Source organism: Harpegnathos saltator, unplaced genomic scaffold, assembly GCF_003227715.2.
Source record: "Harpegnathos saltator strain DR-91 unplaced genomic scaffold, Hsal_v8.6 scaffold59, whole genome shotgun sequence".
NCBI lineage: Eukaryota > Metazoa > Arthropoda > Insecta > Hymenoptera > Formicidae > Harpegnathos > Harpegnathos saltator.
Genome location: NW_020230415.1, coordinates 281,446 through 303,650, shown reverse-complemented (window position 1 = coordinate 303,650; position 22,205 = coordinate 281,446). Strand labels below are relative to the sequence as shown.

The 22,205-nt window shown below is 43.6% G+C and overlaps 1 protein-coding gene across 4 annotated transcripts in view; it reads left to right on the top strand.

The window, feature by feature from the left end:
- The window catches only part of LOC105191617 (thyroid receptor-interacting protein 11), a 30,681-nt gene extending 12,161 nt beyond the window's left edge, over positions 1 to 18,520 (top strand). For 2 of the 4 annotated variants that reach the window (XM_011155139.3, XM_011155137.3), the window contains 10 exons: positions 9,500 to 9,670; positions 9,756 to 9,863; positions 10,237 to 10,648; positions 10,981 to 13,695; positions 13,860 to 13,963; positions 14,067 to 14,166; positions 17,612 to 17,693; positions 17,784 to 17,973; positions 18,072 to 18,167; positions 18,238 to 18,520. In XM_011155139.3, coding sequence (XP_011153441.1) covers positions 9,500 to 9,670; positions 9,756 to 9,863; positions 10,237 to 10,648; positions 10,981 to 13,695; positions 13,860 to 13,963; positions 14,067 to 14,166; positions 17,612 to 17,693; positions 17,784 to 17,973; positions 18,072 to 18,167; positions 18,238 to 18,453 — 4,194 coding nt within the window. In that variant the 3' untranslated portion in view covers positions 18,454 to 18,520. Of the gene's footprint in view, positions 1 to 7; positions 216 to 9,499; positions 9,671 to 9,755; positions 9,864 to 10,236; positions 10,649 to 10,980; positions 13,696 to 13,859; positions 13,964 to 14,066; positions 14,167 to 17,611; positions 17,694 to 17,783; positions 17,974 to 18,071; positions 18,168 to 18,237 lie in introns of those variants that run through there. The other 2 variants (XM_011155138.3, XM_025304089.1) reach the window with 2 other exon arrangements.
- Positions 18,521 to 22,205: the final 3,685 nt, after the last annotated feature.

Here is a 22,205-nt window from a genome sequence, read left to right as displayed (position 1 = left end):
CGCGCACACCTCGCAGACGTTACGCAGCGCAACAAGCATGGACGACGACGACCATATTTCCTTCTGCTGACCAGTTACGAGAGGTGCCGCGGGTAAACGCGTCCAGATGGCCCTGCAGCGCGGTGTTTCCTCCTCGCGAGCCGCGTCGCGGCTCGGGAGCGCGCGAGCGGATCGGCAAATCGCATGCGAAAGCAGCGACCGTTTCTGAGGCTCAAGTAAGTTGACGATAATTGCGGCTTAAGTAATTCGTCCTCTCCTTCGTTCTTCTTCTTTCGCGCGCTATTCCCCGGGGAAACGCAAAACGCAAACGCGCGTTACTTCGTGCGGATTGTGCTCGATTTTTCACTTATTAGCGATCTCCTTTCTTTTCTGCTTCTTCTTCTTTTCCTGTTGCAACTTCGGTCGCAACTTACTGCATTGCAATAGCCACGTAACGATTTCGCGAGATTGCCTTTAAATATTCGAAGGGACGGCCGAGAGAGGGAACTTCCTCCTCTCGCGCTTTCTTTGCGGTACATTCGCTCTGAAACGCGAAGAAAAAAAACTGCCCATCTACCTGTCTAACCGCGGAAAGAAAGGAAATCACAAGTGACGGATTCGTGTGTCGTATCTCGAAGTTACGGAACAAAAATACGCACAACGTCAGGATTCTTCCGTCGCGCCATTCTTTCGCGCGCGAAACGATGACCAAGCAACTTATCGCGCTCGCGCGCACGCGCGTGCACTTCTGCGGCTATTTCGTAAGATTTTCGCGTCGAGTTTCAGGAGCGCATTCTTCAGCGAATTTGCAATTGGTTTTTCAGCTCGCCAAAGCGTTCCAGCGCAAATTAAATTTGACCGTAAAGAGAGGGCGCTTTCATACCTTCAATATCGTGCGAATAATATCTGGCGCAATTTGATTTTGTAAAATTCACTCTTCTTGTCGATTTCGATTTTAATTCTTTAATTCTCGTTAACAACTAAACAACGCCCGAGCTTTCGTTCAATGTAACGTCTTTGTTTTTTCTTAATATTTCTTAATATTTCTTCACGGTCAATAAACATTTTATCATCCGGCAGTAATTTACTTTATAGCTGTAGCGTTCAATTATCGATAAGATGATGATGCAAAGTTAGATAATGAGTCTCTGTTTTAAGACCCTTTTGTTAGTATCAGTATTTATCGTGTTATCTCAATCAATCTCACTTACGGTGTACGATTTGTCAAGAGCCTTCTGTCGGAAAAGAACAGGAAAGAAGGAAAAAATGAGAAGAGAATACTGTTTCGGTGGAAATTGGAAATTCTCTGAGAGATTTCGCGGAGGAGACGATAGGTTTATCGATTAATTATTCGCACATCCAAGATGACTCTACGAAATGTAACCGAAGCTAACGTTGTCAAGAAAGTTTGACGACGAAAGAAGAAAAAACGCGACCGATATTTGGTTTTTCTTCCAGTCGGGCTCGAATTTGCATTTATTTCGCGTTAAACTATGCTCGCGAGTTATCGCTAAGATAATGCACGAAGGACAGACTTACCTACGATTACTTAACCAACGTCACTGACAACGTTGTGCGATTACCTTGCGCATGCACGACGCATCGCTCAATAGTATCTGTTAGTTAGTTGCAAAAATTGCTGTGTGTTACTTGCGAACGATAAAAGTCCGGGCCATACTTATCGCGCCTGTCGAAATAAAAAACCTCCGGGGACGCATATGTGCGCGCACATGTATGCGCGCACGTGTGCGTTCGACCTTATGACCACAGTGGATTTCTTTGAGCGGCGAGGAGGTGCAAAAAGAAAAGGAAATTATTATTGAAATATATTCGTCGACGCGCGCCTCGTCAGCAAGCGCTGCCCCGGCAACTTGCAACTCACCCGACGCGAATTCACGCGGGCCGTCCGCGAGAAACGCGTGAAACGTGAACGATTCCGAGATTCGAGAGGTCGTACATTATTATTATTATTATTATTATATACTTTTCTCGATCGACATTTCCGTATAATTTGCCAAGACGCAAGCGCCGAGCTAACGAGCCGCGACGTGCAACAGGTTGCACTCGCCTCGTCCGGCGTGAGAAGTAAATTTTCGAATTCACGTTGGCTGATTCGCGGCGAGCATGGCGCACTTGAAAGCCGCTGAACGGGCAATTAACGGCAAATTAACGATCCAGAAAATCAGATCTATCGACCGGAGCGAGGCGAGCGAGACACATGCGGAGACACAGGCGATCGTTCGCCTGCTAAAATAGAAGTAGGAGGATTGTACAGATGTGTGTCCAGATTACGACATGACGATGATACGTTTTGATCGCGTCGATGACGACAGCTGTGTCGACGGCGAGCGAGAAAATTCAGGCAGCTTTTGACGGTGAAAGCTGAGCGCCCCGACATCGAAGTGCATCGTGTCGACGGTTGTTGCAGTTTTTACACAATTTGCAAACCGTGCATCTCTCCCCCCCTCTCTCTCTCTCTCTCTCTCTCTCTCTCTCTCTCTCTCTCTCTCTCTCTTTCTCTTTCTCTTTCTCTTTTCGCGATACGTACTTATACCAACGTGGAGGGTCTCTCGCTAATACTTCTTGAAGAAAACCGAGCGATCTTGAAAATCCTCGGGATCTTCGATCTTCGCTACCGTCCAGAGTCGGATTTTAATATCAGTTAGCAATCATTACGCAGCGAATGTTAACACTTCGCCGGCCGGCCGTTGTCGTGCTTACGAGACTTCGTTCTGCCAACTCGGCTTCTCCTCATAGAGAGAAGGATCTCTCGACAATATATAACAACTCCAATATTCTACAAAGCTGCTTTTCTCAGATAATTACGGCCGTCCCTTCGACCGAATACTTCAAAAATAATCTCTACGTCGTCGTTAGCCCGACAGTCGCTAGCCGGAATTGGCCGGCTTTTTGTTTTTCTTCACCAATGGAACGATAAAACTCGAGCCGGATTTCAGAAACGAATTCGACCGCTCGTCGACGTCGCGTCGACGCGATCGATCTGTCGTCCCCGCGCAGAAAACATCTAATAATACTCGGAAAATGCGTGGACGAAACAACCCGTCGCATGCTCGAGCGAAGGAGAACAGAGAGGAACGGTTTTTTCTCTCTTCTTTTTTCTCCTTCGGTGCGTGCACTCGGTTGAGCAAAGATCAAGAACGACTAGTGCAAAGCGCAGAGACGGGCGCGCGTTTTCACCTACCTACCCGGTGTATAACAACGAGCTGACTCCTCGTCTCCGATGACGGCTTCTTGCCGCGAGGAACGCGCTGAGCGCTAACTTCTGGGTATCCAACACCAGAGACGGGATATATCATTCGCAACGTCGGTCGAAACCGTCGCGGTTCGACCGTCCGCGGTCTCGCCGGCGCGGTGCGGCGTCTCCTCCGCGTTTTCATTAGTGGCCGCCGATGCTCGCGTAGCCTGCGTACTCGCTAATTGATCGTCGTAATCACGCTCGGTACGCAAAAATATTCTCTAAGAATATATACGGCCGACACGATCAACGGATGTCACGCGTGGCTAAGTGACCGAACGAAATGCCCGCAATTGGAGCGTTGCTCGCGACACAGGATATTCGACAATGCAAGGGTCATAGGAGTCGAAGCCGGAAATAGTAACTCACTCGCGGTTCTCATTCGTCGATCCCGACTGCCCAGGTATACTGCCGAGTTATCTTTTTTATTTTATCGCAAGAACTGTTACACCGTGATAAGAGCTGTCGTAAAAATGCTGTCAGGGGAATAAACAGGGACGGTGAGCCAGACTCATCGAGCTCTGGTCGATTTTCTATTCTACTCATTTTCTCCGTCGTCTTTCGCGTCGGGATCTTCTCTTTCGGCGATTCTCCTGTCTCGATGCTTCTCTCGAACAATCGACGGCGAAATAATCATATGAAGCTATCCTACTGTTCCGCTTCGATGAGCAGCGATAAGCGTTCAGGTTCTTTTCCTGCAAAATTCGAATTCTCCTGAGGAGGTTTTGCGGTATCTTCCTTCCTTCTCCCTTTTTTCCTCTCTGATAAATTTGCATGTCTATTTTCTTGTGCGTCGCGAAAAGAAGCGCAAATAAAAATGTAGGTTGCTGCAATTTATCAGAATTATTTGTCGCACTCTGAACCACACGGACAGTGCTGCTACTCGATATTGCGTGTACGAGCTGTTCGCGTTTGCCACTCGTGTGTGTGTGTGTGTGTGTGTGTGTGCGCGCACGCGCGCGCGCGCACGCGTCGCGGCCACTTGGTTACGTCACCGGCATCGTGAACATTATTATGTTCCTACTGACGCAGGTACAATATGCCTGCCACGCTATTAGAGCAGCGCGAGAGCTACGTTAACCTGAAACTCGCATAAGCGGAGTGTGTGTTTCATAACGTCGCGCGAGCCGCAGGACTTACACGACGTAAGCGATATTTCATTATCAGCAGAAATGCGTGCGTGCTACGCATGCACGCGAGAGAGGAGACGCGGCATAGGAGGTGCAGTGAATCGCGCACTTCGCGCAGGCAAATGTCCGTCCCATGTCCTTGTCCATGCGTATGATCCCAGGGAAAGACGTCGCAGGTGTAATTACTCCCGTCCGCCGTAGCCGTGATTTCACCGTCAATCGGAGTCTCCTGCGTGAAATTCCAATATTATTAGGTAAATCGGAAAGTTCCGTCCATCTAGCGGCAAGTAGCTGTAGCCAGAACTGTCGTTAACCTCTAATGTCTAAACGAAGCTTGATGGTTTGTTTTGACATCTGTCAATAACATTCAGTACACAAAGGTATACACGTTTGCATTAATAACATTGTTTTTTACTGCATCGAAAATATCGAAATTTGAGCCAAATAAGCGGCAAGTGTTAATCTTTTGCTTCAATTGGAAGAAAACTGCAGCTGAAGCTCATCGAATGCTTGTAGAAGTTTATAGTGATAATGCTCCTTCCGATAAAACATGCAGAGAATGGTTTCGACGCTTTAAAAGTGGTGATTTTGGTGTAGAGGACAAAGAGCGTTCTGGACGGCCAAGAATATTCGAAGACGAAGAATTGCAGGCATTGGTGGACGAAGACTCGTGTCAAATGCAAAAGTAACTTGAAGAAGCATTAAATTGTGCTCAATCTGACATTTCCGATCGTTTGAAAGCCTTACAAGGAAAGGTTTACAAGGAAGGAAAATGGGTCCCATATGAACTGAAGCCAAGAGACAGGCGAAAACAGAGACAGAGAAAGGCGAAAAACCACCTGCGAAATTCTGCTTGCTAGTCAACAAAGAAAGGGGTTTTTACATCGTATCATCACTGGGGGAATGAAGAATGGATTTATTTTGAGAACCCCAAACGTCGAAAAATTATTTGCGATCCCGGCCAACCCTCAACATCGACCAAAGCGGAATATCCACGGAAACAAAAGGCAATGCTCTGTATTTGGTGGGATCAGAAGGGTGTGCTGTTGAAAAGCTGATCAAACAGTCACAGGGGATCTCTACGGAGAACAAATGATCCGTTTGAGCCGAGCATTGCACGAAAAACGACTGGAATATGAAATGAGACAGCATAAAGTGATTTTGCTTCATGACAACGCTCGGCCTCACGTCACAAAATCTGTCAAGGAAACGTTAGAAGCACTTCGCTGGGAAGTGTTACCCCATGCGGCTTATTCCTAACCAGACTGTGCCCCTTCCGACTACCACTTGTTTCGGTCGATGGCACACGCACTTGCTGACGAATGCTTCAATTCTTATGAAGACGTTGAAAAATGTGTCTCTGACTGGATAGCCTCCAAAGATGAGTCATTCTTTCGCCGCGGAATTCGCTTGCTGATCGAAAGATGGAAAAAGTCACCGCTAACAATGGACAATATTTTGATTTATGTACTTTCTCATTTTGTTTCTTAAATAAAGCCGTACATTTTACAAAAAAAACGAATGGAACTTTCCGATTGACCTAATAATTCAAGCGCGCATTTTAACAATTCGAGCGAGCGACTCGACGCTGCAGACCCTGCAGCGCGGACGACGATGACGACGCGTTGCGACAAATTCCCCAGCTCCGCGGATTTTACTGCGCTTTCCGCTTCCACCTGTCGCACGCGGTCGGAAGCGGGAATGCGTAAAGGCCTGAGGGGAGAAGCAGGCAGCAGATTCAGATAAGAGAATCAGTCTCGAGAATAGAAAAATGTATCCTCTGAGGTTCAGTGCAAACTTGAAACGAGTTTCTCGTGGAGAAATTTCTCTGCCGAGAATCGCTGGGTATAAATTTGAAAGAAGCTTCCGTTCCTCCGAGAATCATTCAGCGAAGCTTCGTGTGCTGTTGCGACGGTAGAAAAAATGTAAGTCGTGATAAGCGATAAAATTCCAGGCGAATCGACAGAATCGCCGCGGAGAGTCCCGGAATTAAACGACTCGCTTGGTGAGTCCAAGTCTCGTTTTTCATCGTCGTTTTTCACGGACGTTTTCGTAAACGCTCTCGCAAACGCGAGCGCTTCTCGTTTTCCTTTTGTCCTCCCTATCCCCTCTCATTTACATTTCCCATCGTATACGCACGAAAATCGCAATGACAGCCGATAACACCGGCGCATGGCGTCCTTGTTGATTTCTCATCATCGTGCGCATTGCGATAACTCGCGTTTGCAGTGCGATTGATAGGAGCTTCCTTTCCCACGCTTGGTATCGGAATCGCGTTATCTCCTGTGCGATGCATCGAGCACGCGCGTGCGGAGCGGCACGTTGCGTCGTATCTGCCGTCTAAATATTGGCCGTACGAAAATGTCGCGGTGTTGGAGAGAAAAGAAAAAGTTGGAAAACTCGAAGGCGCGCCCGTCGTTCGTCGAAACTGCTCGCGTAAAGTCGCCTGTGCGACCATTTTCCGTCCGCTTTCACGAGCTCCTCCTTTTTATTCCATCTACCGGATGGTACCAGTGCGCGCACCCTCTTGGAATACAACGAATTTTATCAGCGAAATTAACCTCGCTTCAGACTTGCAAAATCGCGCGTGCAGTCGCTCTCGCTCACGTAAGTTTTATATAATTGTGCGAGCGCCGATTCAAAATATGCTCTTGCTGAGCGATGTTCCTGCGGCGTTCGTTTGTTGCACGCGCGCGAGGTTCGATGAGAGAGAGAGAGAGAGAGAGAGAGAGAGAGAGAGAGAGAGGGAGAGAGAGAGGGGGGGACAGAGAGAGAGAGAGAGAGAGAGAGAGGGGGGGACAGAGAGAGAGAGAGAGAGAGAGAGAGAGAGAGAGAAGAAGGGAAACATACTGGAATATATAAATATGATCGGGAACTCTTTTTCCATGAACGTTATCGCGTAACGCGCGAACACGTCTCACCTCACATCGGTATATTCGTCCGACCGGATGTATTCGTAGACGTATCGAAATAAGTGTAAGACAGACAAAAGAAAAGGCCGTTACCGGGGAAAGGTGGAGAAGACTTTTGTCGTGAGACTGTATGCAAGTCAAACGACGCATTATTCCTTGACCTGACCCAACGAAGCCTCCTTTCATATTCATTAGAATCGTCCCGCTTCGTGGCCGCTTTGGACCACAAAACGTGCGCCGACCGTGTCTCACGTCTCCTCGTCACGCCTAAGTACGTGCAAATCGATTTATATGAAAAGTACCGGCAGCAGCGCGACGAGAGAGGATCGGATAAAACCTCAGATAACCGCGACTTGAATAATTCTCCGAGGCCGTGGCGCGGCCGATCCCACTGATACACATTTTATTCCCGAGCGCATTCTAATTAACAGCAGAGTCACGCCACCGCAGCGCTCTCGGTTTAACCGCAAATCAGAAAGCAACGAACGAACGAAAGCTGTAAATTCGGCTGCCTAGTCGTTGTGCGCATCCAATATTGTGAATTTATCCATTAACGGACACTCGAAGGACGGGCAACGTTAGATACGTTAGATACTTCCAAGTTACCGTCTCGAGCACAGACTTCTATATATAAGAAACTAGACTGATAACTTCCATTGATTTTTATGTATAAAAACGTCCTTAATGTAAACATAGAATATTTAATATTTATGTGAACATTGAATGTGTCATTGAGTGTGACATTGCAAGAGGAAATATTAAATATTGGATAGATATTAACATTTTCTGGAGAAAAATGCCGTACCGTACGGTGCAGTTACATCCCTTTCGGGAGCCTGCAATGCGCATGCGAATGAAATTTTGCGAATGAAAACATGCTTTTAGGGAACGTGTTAAGGAGACAAGTTATCGATCTAGTGTATACAGGGTGTTTCAGACCACCCGGGTCACCCGAATTTTTTATAAACGCGACATTTTAGAAAAAATGTTTCAGGCAGGTCTCCTGGCTGGAGACCACCTCCGTCACACGAGAGAATCCAATTGTCTCGTTTTTCCTCTCCTCGGCCCGAGTTGCAATGTTGTCACATCATTTTTCATTCTAGATTCCAGATTGAAACGAAGAATGTGTCCCATCCGATGGCTATTGTATTCGATTAGCTTGTTCGTACGTAAAAGCTGAAGAAGCGCCAATACGTGGCGTTTCATATCGCATTTATTTAAAGGCCGGAACGGCAGCAATAGGCGCGTCGCTATACCACGGCGCGAGTCCAGGATATGAAAATAAGATTGGAAAGATAAATCTCGATATCGAGCCTATCCGATCTTGAAGATTCGACGTTCGGTGATAGATAGGCGCGATAGGCAAATTAGGCATGAATCGACTTTCAAAATTCGTTGCTCTGTCGGCCAAGATCTTCCGCTCGGATTCCCAAATATTAGAGACCAGGAGCAAACCGTGAATTCTTCATCCTTAGGCTGCAATAAGCAACCTGTACTCTGAATAAATTTTCGAAAACCGCGAATATATCGACAAATACTGAACGTATCGGTCTTCTAGTCGCCCCAAAAGCAGGATATTTTTCAAATAAACGCGCAACGATTTGAAACCTAGATTCAACAATAAATATATAAATATCATAATAAATTTAATAATAAATGTATAATAAATAAAAAATATATATGTATATATGTACAGGTTATTCGCGGGTATCTTTTGGAAACGAAAAAATGTGAAGATTAATCAGATCAAACTGATCAAAACAAAGTCAAGTACCATTTTGCCAAAATCGCTATAGTTATTAAGTTATTAATGATTGAAAATGACCACATCTAGAAGCTTTTTTAATTGACAACTGGAAAATTTGCGTACTTATTTGCAAAATAGTAAAGGACTTTTTTATTCAGAATTATCTAATCAACAATTACCTAATAAACAATTATGTGACGGTCATTGTGTCTAGCGATAGGTTCGCGAGATTCAGGGCTCAAAGTTCAACATATTCATATCTATTGTTAGACACAAGCCGTCATATAATTGGAGATTAGGTCATTCTGAGCAAAAAGTCCTTTATTTTCCATTTTGCAAATAAGTACGCAAGTTTTCATTGACATGACTTTTCTGCTCAGTGTATAAAGCGCGAGTAGAGATTATCATGAACGAAATCTCGGCTCTCAGAAATTAAGGATTTCACGTGAGGTTTGCATCTTTTCTCTCGTTGCAGAAGGATACGAATCACAACGATGAGACGACCGAGGGGGTATTTTGGGACCCGTCATGCGACAACAATCGAACCGCGAAGAATCAGAATCATGTGCGCCAATTGCAGGAGCAGCTGGCTCAAGCCACCGTGAAAGTACGCGAATTGGAATGCGAGTTGAAACGCGTTGAAATGGTAATGTTCATTGACTTACGACGAGAGCCTCCTTGAACGTAATGCCATGACATAAGCCGTGTGATATAAATCGGGAACAATGCAGGTGAACAGCACGTCTTTGAAGGACGATATTCCCGATGGACACCGAAGGGTTGAAGTGTTACGAGTGAAACAAGATATGCTGAATCGTATAATACAGATAGAAGAAAAGGTATAGAGCATCACATGTATTTATAAGATCATATTTTCTCCTGTCTTAATTACGAACGCTACTACGAATTTCCATTGTCCGTTAATTATAATTAAGAGTTATTACAATTAATGAACAATGGACACTCGTAGTAGAATAAGGGAGAAGATAATTTCTATTTTCCTCGCGTAGAAACGAGTCCGAGAAAGAAACCCATGAAATTGTTACAAAAAATTACTAATTAGAAAGAAAACATTCGTAATTTACGTTACGAGGTTACCTTAAAAAAGCTCGTCGAAATGATCAACAACACTACGAAATATCGTGAGAAAAGCAACAGATTAGATTAGATTTCAGTGATATCCCCGTATTGATCTTTCACATTTCCTCTTAGACCCGAGAAGCAGAACGGAACGCTAAACGCATCCAGCTGGACGAGGCTACTCTCGTCAGCGATTTTCGCTCGATAATATCCAAGCTGAACTCGCGTGAAAAATTCGACCTGGTTAGCGGAGCTCTGAAGGCTTTGCAAATCGAAAGCGAGACGCGTGGGAAGATGAAGGATCACGAGAAGTCCGATTCCGACGAGAAACTCGGCAAGGTCAGCGGCCTCGAATACAATCCTTTAACTTTGAAATATTATTTCAACGCAAATTCGGAACAGAGCAAGCCGAGTGACGCGAACGAGGAACACTCGACCAATAAGGAGGAAATATGGCGGAGAAGAATAGAGCAGCTCGAAAATGAGAACAGAGATCTCCTGGAAGCTATGGAAAAGTTGGATGAAGAACATGCGCAATCGATTGGTAAATAAGCACACGCAATCAGTCGGAAAGTCGGAAACTATCTTTCTTGCGTGTACGCCAAACTTCATCAATGCAGTCCCGTTCCTCGCCGTCACGGTGCCACTTGAAATTCTCGGTCAGGTGCAAAATATCGACCTATTCATATTGATTAATTATTAATATGATGAATATTTAGACATGACGAATGTAGTCTGACTGAAAACTTCAAACGTCATCATCCCAGGGACCGCATTTATGAATTTTGATGCACCAACTGTTATCGTCTATCAATGACAATTGTTTCTATCTGTTGATCTCGACAAATTGAAAGATACCTGTTCTATTTTCCGCAGAAGAATTGCTCTGCCTCAAGCAGGAAGTTAAGAAGGAGCATCGTTCCCTCCAAAGCGCTTACGAGCAACTTTCTGCGGATTACAACGAGGCTCAGAAGGAAATTATCGAATTGCGAAACAACGATATGCAGTTGCGAAAACTCGACAAAAGTGCCGACAAACTGGATAAGTATACTCAAGCGGCGCCTTCTTCTCAGCGAGACGACTCGGTATCGGAAAGAAAGGTTCTCAACGACATTACCGAGAAAGTTAAAGCCATCTTGAGGAACTGTACTATAAGCGACGCTGAATCGGGAGAATCGATCTTCGAGGCTGTCGCGAAGCAATACGTCGACGCCAAGTGGAAACTGGACGTCTTGGAGCGAAAAGTGACCGAGGTCACCCGGAACTTGAAGGAAACCGAGGATATGAAGGATACTTTGCAGATTGACTGCGAGGAATTGCAGTCTCACATCGACACGTTGTTGATGGAGAATCAAGCTCTAAAGTCGAATCTGCCGTGTATTCCTGAAGCGAGCGAAGAACGAGTAGCTTCCTTGGAGACGGATGTGGAGTCCTTAAACGAAGAGGTGAAACGTCTCCTAGCGGAAAATAAGACTATGCGCGAGACGAACTTAAATCTGACACGTGCTATAGAAAGCAAGGAATCTTCCTTGACGGATTACAGCCAGTCGAAGGAGAACTTTAACCGCGAGGTATACTCGCGCTTGGAAGAAAACAAAGAGTCACAGAAAGAAGTGGGTCCATCCGAAGATACAGCGGAATTCCCGACGCCTTTGAAAGAGATTAAAAGTTCGGACGAGGATACTGTGTCGATTGAACAACTGAAAGCCGAACATGAGAACGTAATACGAGAATTAACACTGACGGTGTCCAAAGTGGAATCATTAGAAAACAATCTGGCATTTCGACAGGGCGCTGTAGAGAAATTAACGAGAGAAAACGAAGATCTGCTGAAAAAGAAGAAACAGTTGGAGATGGAATTGCATGGTTGGCAATATGACCAGCTCAATTTGCAGCAACAGCTCGACCAAGCTAATCGCGGGAATTCTAACTTACAAAACAGCATCTTGTGCAAGAGAAAGGAATTGGACGAGATGCAGACTCAGATTGAAGCCAAACAGTCGCAATTGACCACATTGTACCAAGAATACGACAAGCTGATCAAAGAGAACGCCTCTCTGTCGGAGCAGTTGGCTGCTACACACGACGAATCGCTGGATAAGATAGAGCTGCTGAATACAGAAATGTCGTTGCTCCAACAAGAACATGAAGATCTGAAGCAGGAAGTATCGGTCAACAAAGGAGAATTGACTAGCACGAAGGAGCAGCTACATGAGACGCAGGGACATTACATGAGGTTGCAAAACGAGTGTGGTGTGTTGAAAGCACAATGCGAACAGCTGAAAGCGGAAAGGGAAAATATTCAAGGTATATCAACGGAACGAATGACGAAGATGCAAGAGCTCGAGAAAGAGTTAAGTCTCAGAGAATCGACCGTGGGAGAAGTAAATTTCCTGCGAAAGAAATGTCAGCAGTTGGAACAGGAAAGGGAGGCGCTTCGCTTGTCGGAATTTCCAAAAACCGCCTCAAATAATTCGACATACTCCGATAAAACGAACGGTAGAGCGGACGGACAGGAGCTTGGAGTTACTGGCAGTAATTTAGTCAGGATAGCCAACGTGACCGAGGAGATGAAAACGGAAAGAGCGACAGATTTAGCGACAGAAGACACTTCGAATAACGTAACGCTTAATCATAACAACCAATGGACGCTCGAGCGGATTATTAGAGAGGAAAGGCGAGAAAAGGATGCCCTGAAGGAACACAACGAGAGATTAACGAACGAAATCGTCGAGCTGCACGACAAGCTACAAAGCGTTATTGAAAGCAACAAGGAGTCGGCGGAAATGGCTAAGCAAACTATTGAGGATCTTTCTCACCTAATTCGAGACAAAGACCATGAAGTAAGCGTTCTACGGAATGATCTCACGCGTGCAAACAATACTGTGGAAGTTTCGAACGAGATCGATCAGATTGGCAAACGGAGGGATGAACTCGAGCAGCTCGTCGCTGTTAAGCATAACGAGATCCTGCGGTACCAGAATGAAGTTCAGCAGCTGATTTATCGCGTGAACGAGCAAGCAGCTCACATTCAGCGATTAGTCGTTGAGCAGACGGTAAATGAGGCGGCGAATAAGGCAAAGACGGAGAGACAGAATCACGAAGTCGAGAGTCAAATCGCTGCTGAACGCCAGGGACAAAGGGACGAGCTCGCAACACTGAGCGAAAAATGCGCTGCCCTGGAAGCCGCTCTGATCGAGGAACAGTCCAACAGCAGAATTCTGCGGAACCAACTCACCGAGAGTCAAAACAAGGAGACCAACGCCGCCAAAGAGTTGGAGAGGTTGAGAACGCACTTGGTCGAGATGGAGTCCAGCTACACGGAGGAAGCTCTGATCGCCGAGAGGAACCGTGAAGAGCTCGAGGCAAAGTTGTTGCAGGCCGAGGAGAAGGTGAAGAACAGTTCGACCGCTTATACATCGGCAAGTATCAGAGCGAATCAGCAGGTTGAGACGTTGCAACAACAAATGGCCCTGATCGTCCAGCAGAGGGATCAGATACAGGCGAAATTGTCCGCCACCGAAGACAACATTTTACTGCAGTCTGCCTCGTTGACCAACTTACAGATAGTCTTGGAGCAGTTCCAGCAAAGTGAGTAGAAAATTCCCTGACACGAATGCGTTTTCTCCTTTATATGATATAATTAATACGAGAATTTAGGTTACTCGAACATTACCTATTCGTATATTTTTCTCAGCGAACGAAGTATCTAACACGCAAGTTGACGATGACGTTAAACGTGCTTAAACTTACAGCTAAGGAGCGCGACATCATATCGGTCACAGAGAAGATTCGGTCTCAACTCGACGAATCGTATGAGAAGCAGGAGGAACTGGCGAGTGAGATTTCGATTCTTAAGGTTTGCCTCTTCTATAGTTTCGATGCATTATCCTATCGGACAATTTTACCGAATTCATTCGCTCGTAAAATTGTCGTCTACATGTCTATATTTATGCTTGCAGCAACAACTATCCGAGGCTAAAGAGTGCCTGCAAGCTGCCTCTAGATTAAGCGAACAACTGGAGAAGAAGGACGAACAGATCAAGCGACTCAACGAAGAAGGTAACTATACCATCAAGAATTCTAAACTGTCAGCATTGCCTGCACTTTGTTTCTTTCTTTATGGCATGGTTAGTGTTTCTCGGTTATATCGTTTCTTGCATCACAAAGCGCGATTTGGCAAGTTTTGCTCGAGTATCGCATAGAAAACGGATCTCACACGTTCCTTACGTATTTCCGCTTTCACCTTAACACATTGCAGTTGAGCGACAAATCAAATCACGCGATGTATACCGCACGGATTCAATTCATAAAGTGTTATATAAAAAAAAAGTATAAACTTACAGGCGGAACTTCATCAGCATTTTATATCATATACGAAAGAAAGAATAAACGAATCGAATCGACAGAACCATCAGTAATTAACCGAAACGTTAAATGCGGCATCTTCTCGAAGGGAATATCTTTACGTAGAGATTTATTAGCTTTTAGAATCTTGAACTGCCTTGTAATTTCTCACGAGACCGATTGTGACCGACGTGACGAACACTATGGATCGTAATGTAAGCAAATCTAAGCTCAAACGAGAGTATCTCTGTATGTGGAAATTCTATGTTTCATGTGTTCTAATGATATGCGACGCTGAGGTTTTAGCAGCTGCGACAATAACTTAGACACGTCCAAGAATCACTAAACCACTTTATTTCTGCCGAGACATTTCATGTCCGTACGTTTGTGCATAGCTTCTTTGTGAATAACATAAAGCCACGTATATTCAGCTAAAGGACATTGAGTAGTCATGAGAGGAAAAAAGAGACATCATTGTATGTCATTACATAACGTAGCACGCGCGAGATCGATAGCGACAAGCGCAATAGTAAGTATTGCCGAAATGAATAAAATCGATCCTCTGACGCAACGATCAGTGTGTTCGCAATCTGTGACTAATCTGCGAAAGCAAAACACGTATATACAATCCGGTGGTGTAATCAAATATCAGCTGGTAATTCTGGGGATTGCGACGATAGCCCAGGATTCTTGCTGGTATCTGGCTACGAACCGGATCATCGCCTTTGCACACTAAATCACCTATTGGTTGGTTCACGCAATTGCCCCTGCTGGTGCTGGTTACTACCACGTTTCTGCATTTTACTACTACATGCGAATATTCGCGAGTTTCTCCCATCTGGCGACATTCTAACGAGAATCATTGACAAAAAGAAAGATGAGCGAGAGCAACACGACGCCGCATCTCTTTTTCTTCTACGCGCGAGAAAGTAGCTTTAACGTCGTGTTCTTCTTTCTTCTCTTTTCGTTCAATCGGGTCAGCCTGCTCTCGCGTACTGTTGTCATTTCGTAACTAATTTTTTGTCGGCACAACTGACTGTAGTTATTTATTGCTGTGGAACGATACGAAGGATATGTGTGTATTAGCGGATTTACACGCGTTATTATCTTGCATGTAGTAGCGATTAATTTGCCATTCGATTGTTTGGTCTTTTTCTTTTTTTTTTCCTTTTTTTCGGCACACCAAGAATTGATTGACGTTTGTGGAATTAATAATTTGTACGATAAGTGATGTATTTTTTCAATGTTGCACAATCAATGTTGACACAGCCACACAGCAAAAGGCCATGCAATTGTTCCTTGTCATAATGCAATGCAATTTAGATTGCTCCATACACCCTCTAATATGCATGCAAGATAATAATAAGATATCGAGATCGACACAATGTCGGAAGTCATTATGTTCTGTAAATTACTCTGTATGATTATACTATTAATTAGTTAGTTAGATATATTAGACTGCACGAGACAGCCGCGATTATGTATGTTGTTGTCCCGAGAACAAAGTCTATTTCTTTTATCTGCAGATTTTTCCGCGGATCGAGGTATAGTTGATTTTTTTTCAAGAAAAATTTAAACGATTTATCGATTGAATAGTTTTGGCGAACGAAGTCTTGGAGATAAACCTCTAAATTCAACTGTCACTGTGACAAATTTTAGGAATTTTTTAATACCTTAACTACTATCTTGAATTTCATGTGAAACTGATCTCTGAAAACTTTATGATTGTCGGAACGGTATGGTAATATACACGCTAACGCCTACATTAAAAATATATTGTATCGGTAATACGAATATAATATAACGTGCGAATATGTGCAAAATGATGCATTCTAATATATAAATGGATTCAACCTTAAAAATGCGACCAATAATAAAAAAAAAAGGATACATGCAGGAGTTGAACTTTGGTTCAAATATCGCATGCGTTTGTTTTGAGCGTGCGGAAGTTTGTGATAAACTCGTGCGGTATTAAACTTCATCATGTACGTGTCGCTTTCTCCGTTGGCTACATTTTCAGGGATCAATTCATTCGCGAGATATAATGGATCACTCTGCGCACGTGCGTATGTATTTATACATGAATATGTAATCATAATTTGGTAACGATGATGTGGGTAATCTCATGCGGTAACTGTGAGCGTGTAAATAGGAGAAGCTCATATTACCTCGTGGGGTTTCCCACCCGTTACTGCGATTCGTCAGAATTGTGAATTTTTCGGATCACTTTTGCACGCGTTGAAATCGGTCGTTGAAGTTGTCGAAAATGATTATATATTTCTTCCCCTCAGCTATGGTAATCCAATTTATAGCGGTATGGCAAGCATGTCGTAATTTTATGCAAATGTTCGCAGCAAAGTACGGTGATCTGCAAATCTTTCGGAACTTTACATAGTAGAGGCTGCCGGAGACTGACTCCCTGAATATCGCAAATCCCGTTCCTCTCGTCCTCCGAAACCGTCCTCGGCCGGAGCTCGAGCGTGCTCTCTGCTGCGTGAACGAATGTGAATTGTATCACTAAAAAAAGCGCTTCTTCATACTTCTAGTGGCATGCGTGCAACGTTAGTTTCGTAGAACGGCATGATAAACGAGGAATGCAGCATGCGCAAATTAATAAGGCGCAGGTGAGAGTATTGCATCAGGTACTGATGTGATGTAGAAACAACCAGTACTTGTGTTAATACTTACGCTTGTGTCTTTCCGAGCTACCAATTCATCGACCTTGCGACGATGGACCGCACGCACAGTGTATATAGAAATCGTGAATTTCATCGTTAATTTTTCCCGACTAAGCGTCAGCCGTATTCCTCATCACGATTAAGAAACTTCGGCAGAACGAAAGATTGTCGGTGGACACGTTCATCTAATTCTCTCTCTCTCTCTCTCTCTCTCTCTCTCTCTCTCTCTCTCTCTCTCTCTCTCTCTCTCTCTCTCTCTCTCTCTCTCTCTCTCTCTCTCTCTCTCTCTCTCTCTCTCTCTCTCTCTCTCTCTCTCTCTCTCTCTCCCTCCCCCTCCCCCCCTTTTTCTTGTTTTATTTTTCATTCTTTTCTCAAATCAACATTCAAAATTTCTTTGAGGAAACTCGATCGAATCGCAGCTCGCCTTCATCAGTCGCGATGCGCTTTTGTGAATCGACACTTATAATTGTCGATTTTTCTAGTGACACGACTGACGACGCTGGTGGACTCCACTAACCAGAAGGTAAAAGAAACAATGGAACTTGATGAGGGAAAAGTCGACAAGTGAGTAAGACGGTCTTTGGTATATTTAACAAGACTTGAACAAGACCAGAACCAAGCGAAAACTGACTGTTCTCTAACTGATTCTCCCAGAACCCTCGTTAAGAATCTTCTGTTGGGTTACCTGTCCTCAACCACATCGGACAAGTCTTCGATCCTCAGGGTCTTCGCCACCGTCTTGGATTTCACTGAATCGGAAAAGGAAAAAACTGGCTTGAACAACACAACGACGCAGGGCAACTGGCTGTTGCGTGCCGGAAAAGGCGGCGGTATGCTGCTGAAAGTAGGGAATCAATTGCCAATTATCATCAGTAAAAATTCATCGTATTTACTCGCAGTTAAAGTGTAACAACGCGTCTAACAATTTTATGTATCTTGCAGAGTGAGGAGACGTCTCTGTCAGCGGCCTTCGTGAGATTCCTAGAAAGCGAGTCCAAGCCAAAGCCTCAATTGCCAGCCTTGCCGATCTTGAACTCGGTAAGCTGCTTTTTCTTTGCAATCTTCCGTTCGTTAAGAACATCATTTCTCTCACTAAGCACTCTTGCAGCCTTCCTCTAGATCCGAATACAACAAACAGGCTCCGTCGTCGTCGACGATATCATCGTCATCGTCAGCGTCGTCGTCAACATCGTCGTCATCGTCGTCCTCTTTATCTACGCAGTCTACGTTGTTGCTGTCCAATGTTGCTCTCCCAACGTTCCCGGACTTTGTTCCGGCTAGAAACACGGGATCCATCCTGAAGGAGGTGTTGAAGGACAGTTGATATTACACGCTGTATTAAACGATGTACAAATGATATTGAAAACTAAGTAGATATATAGAAAAGGCTACACCGATTTTTTTCATTTTGAAATATGTTATAAAGAATGAAATTCTGAGTGACTTTTCCTAATACAATTATATAGGGGTCGGTCATAGTTTCCGAAATATTTGACTTTAAAGTTTTATAATTGTACGTTGAAATATATTTGAAGTAGACAAGCAGTTTTCATTCACTTTAAATATAGGAAACAGTACATATAAGCGGGAGAGGGGCTCCGCTCCTCCCCCGCATCCCCTCCCCAGACAAATCCTAACCTAAGCTAACTTATTACATCTCTATATATTTTTGGGCAAATTGAAAAAGTGTTGAAAAAGTTCTCTCAAAGATCTATCACCTAGCTCAACTTAATTTATTATAATATCTGCATATAATTAGGTATTGTGGCTTTTAAGGAGATCTTTTCAACATCGCCCAACAATATATAAAGATGCAATAAGTTAGGTTAGGTTAGGATTGTTTTGGGGAGAGAGTGCGGGGGAAGGGCGGAGCCCCTCTCCTGCTATATGTATTGTTTCTTATATTTCTATGTATACACTGTGTTTGGATTAACTGTTTGGATTATACTGTAAATAACGTCAGCTTATGATATCTGGAATTTAACATCAAAATTCCAAAACTTTAAAGTCAAATATCTTGGAAACTATAAGCAACCCCCATATACAGGGTGTGCCAAAAGAAGCGGGACGGTCGAATATTTCGCGAAATTTACATCGGATCGAAAAATTGAAAAACACGTGTTCAATATTTTTCAAAAATCTATCGAATGACACCAAATACGACCCCCCACCCCCACCCCCTGGGGGTGGGGCGGGGGGCAACTTTGAAATCTTAAATGGGAACCCCCATTTTTTACTGCAGATTTGGATTCCTCATGAAAAAATAAGTTACTTTTATTCGGGACATTTTTTTCGAATTGTTGATAGATGGCGCTGTAATCGCAGAAAAACAAATACAGATCAGAAGTCTGCAAACGGTCAAATTTGTCGGGACATACGCTTCGGAACACAAAATTAGTATTTTTGAAAAGGCTATCTAATGATGCTACAGTAGACCGATAGATGGCGCTCTAATTGCAAAAACAATTCTTTCTCGCAAGTGAAAGTATTTCTACAGCTAATATGAGGTTAACGTCTTTCGTTGATTTTGTATCTGACTTTATTAAAAAACTACGTTTAGCATAACCCAGGAACAACGATGTGGACGTAGTAGTTTTTTGTTCCCTTCGGGGTGCTTGTTTTTAGTGAGTCCCCTTGCCTCTCATGATTGCCGCCAATAACTTTACTGTAGTAAATGCTCAAATTGTGCACCGTTTACTTCCTGGCAGTAAGCTAATCGATGGTAAACAGATTCGATGGAATTTTTTAAGTATTCTGCAGGTATTTGGGCAGCTACATCAATTATTCTTTGACGCAGTTCATCTAAATTTTGAGGTTTCGTTTCGTAAACCCGATTTTTTAAATAACCCCACAAGAAAAAATCAAGTGGAGTTAAATCTGGTGACCTGGCAGGCCATTCGATCGGACCTCTTCGTCCAATCCAACGATCAGGAAAATGTTCATCTAAATAATTACGAACGTTCCGTCCGTAATAATTGCAGGTATTGGGCAGACGAGAATCCACATTGGATGCGAGAGAGCAAAACCCAATACCCACAGAAATTAAAGGTTTGGGCTGGAATAATAAATAATCATTTGATTGGGCCATTCTTTATCGATGGTAATCTTACTGCTCAAAGGTATGAAAACATACTTCGAAATGAAATAATTCCAACAATAAGGGAGATTGCTGGCGATAACTTGGAGCAGGTTTGGTTTCAGCAAGATGGTGCTGCACCTCATTACGGACGGAACGTTCGTAATTATTTAGATGAACATTTTCCTGATCGTTGGATTGGACGAAGAGGTCCAATCGAATGGCCTGCCAGATCACCAGATTTAACTCCACTTGATTTTTTCTTGTGGGGTTATTTAAAAAATCGGGTTTACGAAACGAAACCTCAAAATTTAGATGAACTGCGTCAAAGAATAATTGATGTAGCTGCCCAAATACCTGCAGAATACTTAAAAAATTCCATCAAATCTGTTTACCATCGATTAGCTTACTGCCAGGAAGTAAACGGTGCACAATTTGAGCATTTACTACAGTAAAGTTATTGGCGGCAATCATGAGAGGCAAGCAAGTGGAGGGGACTCACTAAAAACAAGCACCCCGATAAGTGAGAGGCAAGGGGACTCACTAAAAACAAGCACCCCGAAGGGAACAAAAAACTACTACGTCCACATCATTGTTCCTGGGTTATGCTAAACGTAGTTTTTTAATAAAGTCAGATACAAAATCAACGAAAGACGTTAACCTCATATTAGCTGTAGAAATACTTTCACTTGCGAGAAAGAATTGTTTTTGCAATTAGAGCGCCATCTATCGGTCTACTGTAGCATCATTAGATAGCCTTTTCAAAAATACTAATTTTGTGTTCCGAAGCGTATGTCCCGACAAATTTGACCGTTTGCAGACTTCTGATCTGTATTTGTTTTTCTGCGATTACAGCGCCATCTATCAACAATTCGAAAAAAATGTCCCGAATAAAAGTAACTTATTTTTTCATGAGGAATCCAAATCTGCAGTAAAAAATGGGGGTTCCCATTTAAGATTTCAAAGTTGCCCCCCGCCCCACCCCCAGGGGGTGGGGGTGGGGGGTCGTATTTGGTGTCATTCGATAGATTTTTGAAAAATATTGAACACGTGTTTTTCAATTTTTCGATCCGATGTAAATTTCGCGAAATATTCGACCGTCCCGCTTCTTTTGGCACACCCTGTATAGTTGTATTAGGAAAAGTTACTCAGAATTGTATCTTTTATAACATATTTCAAAATGAAAAAAATCGATGAGGTGTACTCCTTTCTATATATTTACCAACATTTCTAGTAATATTCACCAGTAAAATTTGGACGCCAATACTTTAACACTCCTCCTCAAATGTTACTGGCTTTTAACACATAAATCTATCATATCACGCAGCCTCTCAAAACGTACGCGCATCAGAATTTTAGTCATTAAATCAGCAATTTGATTCTCTCCCTCGAGATGTTCTACATTTAAAGCACCTTCCAAATATCTTTCATGTACAAAGTAATGACTTCGATATACTTTGACTTCTTGTGAAACTCAGGATTTTTAATTAATTTTACCGCACTCGCACTGTCTACAAACAATATAGGAACATTTGAAAATATCAAAATTTCGTTTAACAATCGCGTCAACCAGATCGTCTCCTTAGCACCTTCACTTGCAGCCACAAACTCAGCTTCCGTGGTTGACAGTGCTACTTTATCTTTGACTAGACCAAGTAATTGCTCCGTTGTATTTGCTCACCATGCCTGATGTAGATCTCTTCGTTTGATAATCGCCAGCAAAATCTGCATCAGTGTATACCTTAAATATTCCTGATTCACCCTTTGCCTTATATAGTAGTCCAAGTTCAGTAGTGCCTCGTTATAGATACTTGAATATCCGTTTAACTGATGTCCAATCAGCATTCGTTGGTTTGTCTAGCTTCTGCTTTGCCTACGGCAAAGGCAATATCCGGTCTCGTTATTGTCAACAAATACATAAGACAAACAACAGCTTCTCGATATGGAACTTCAACTGCAACATCTGCTTTCGTTGATACTTCTTCTGTCACGATCGGAAC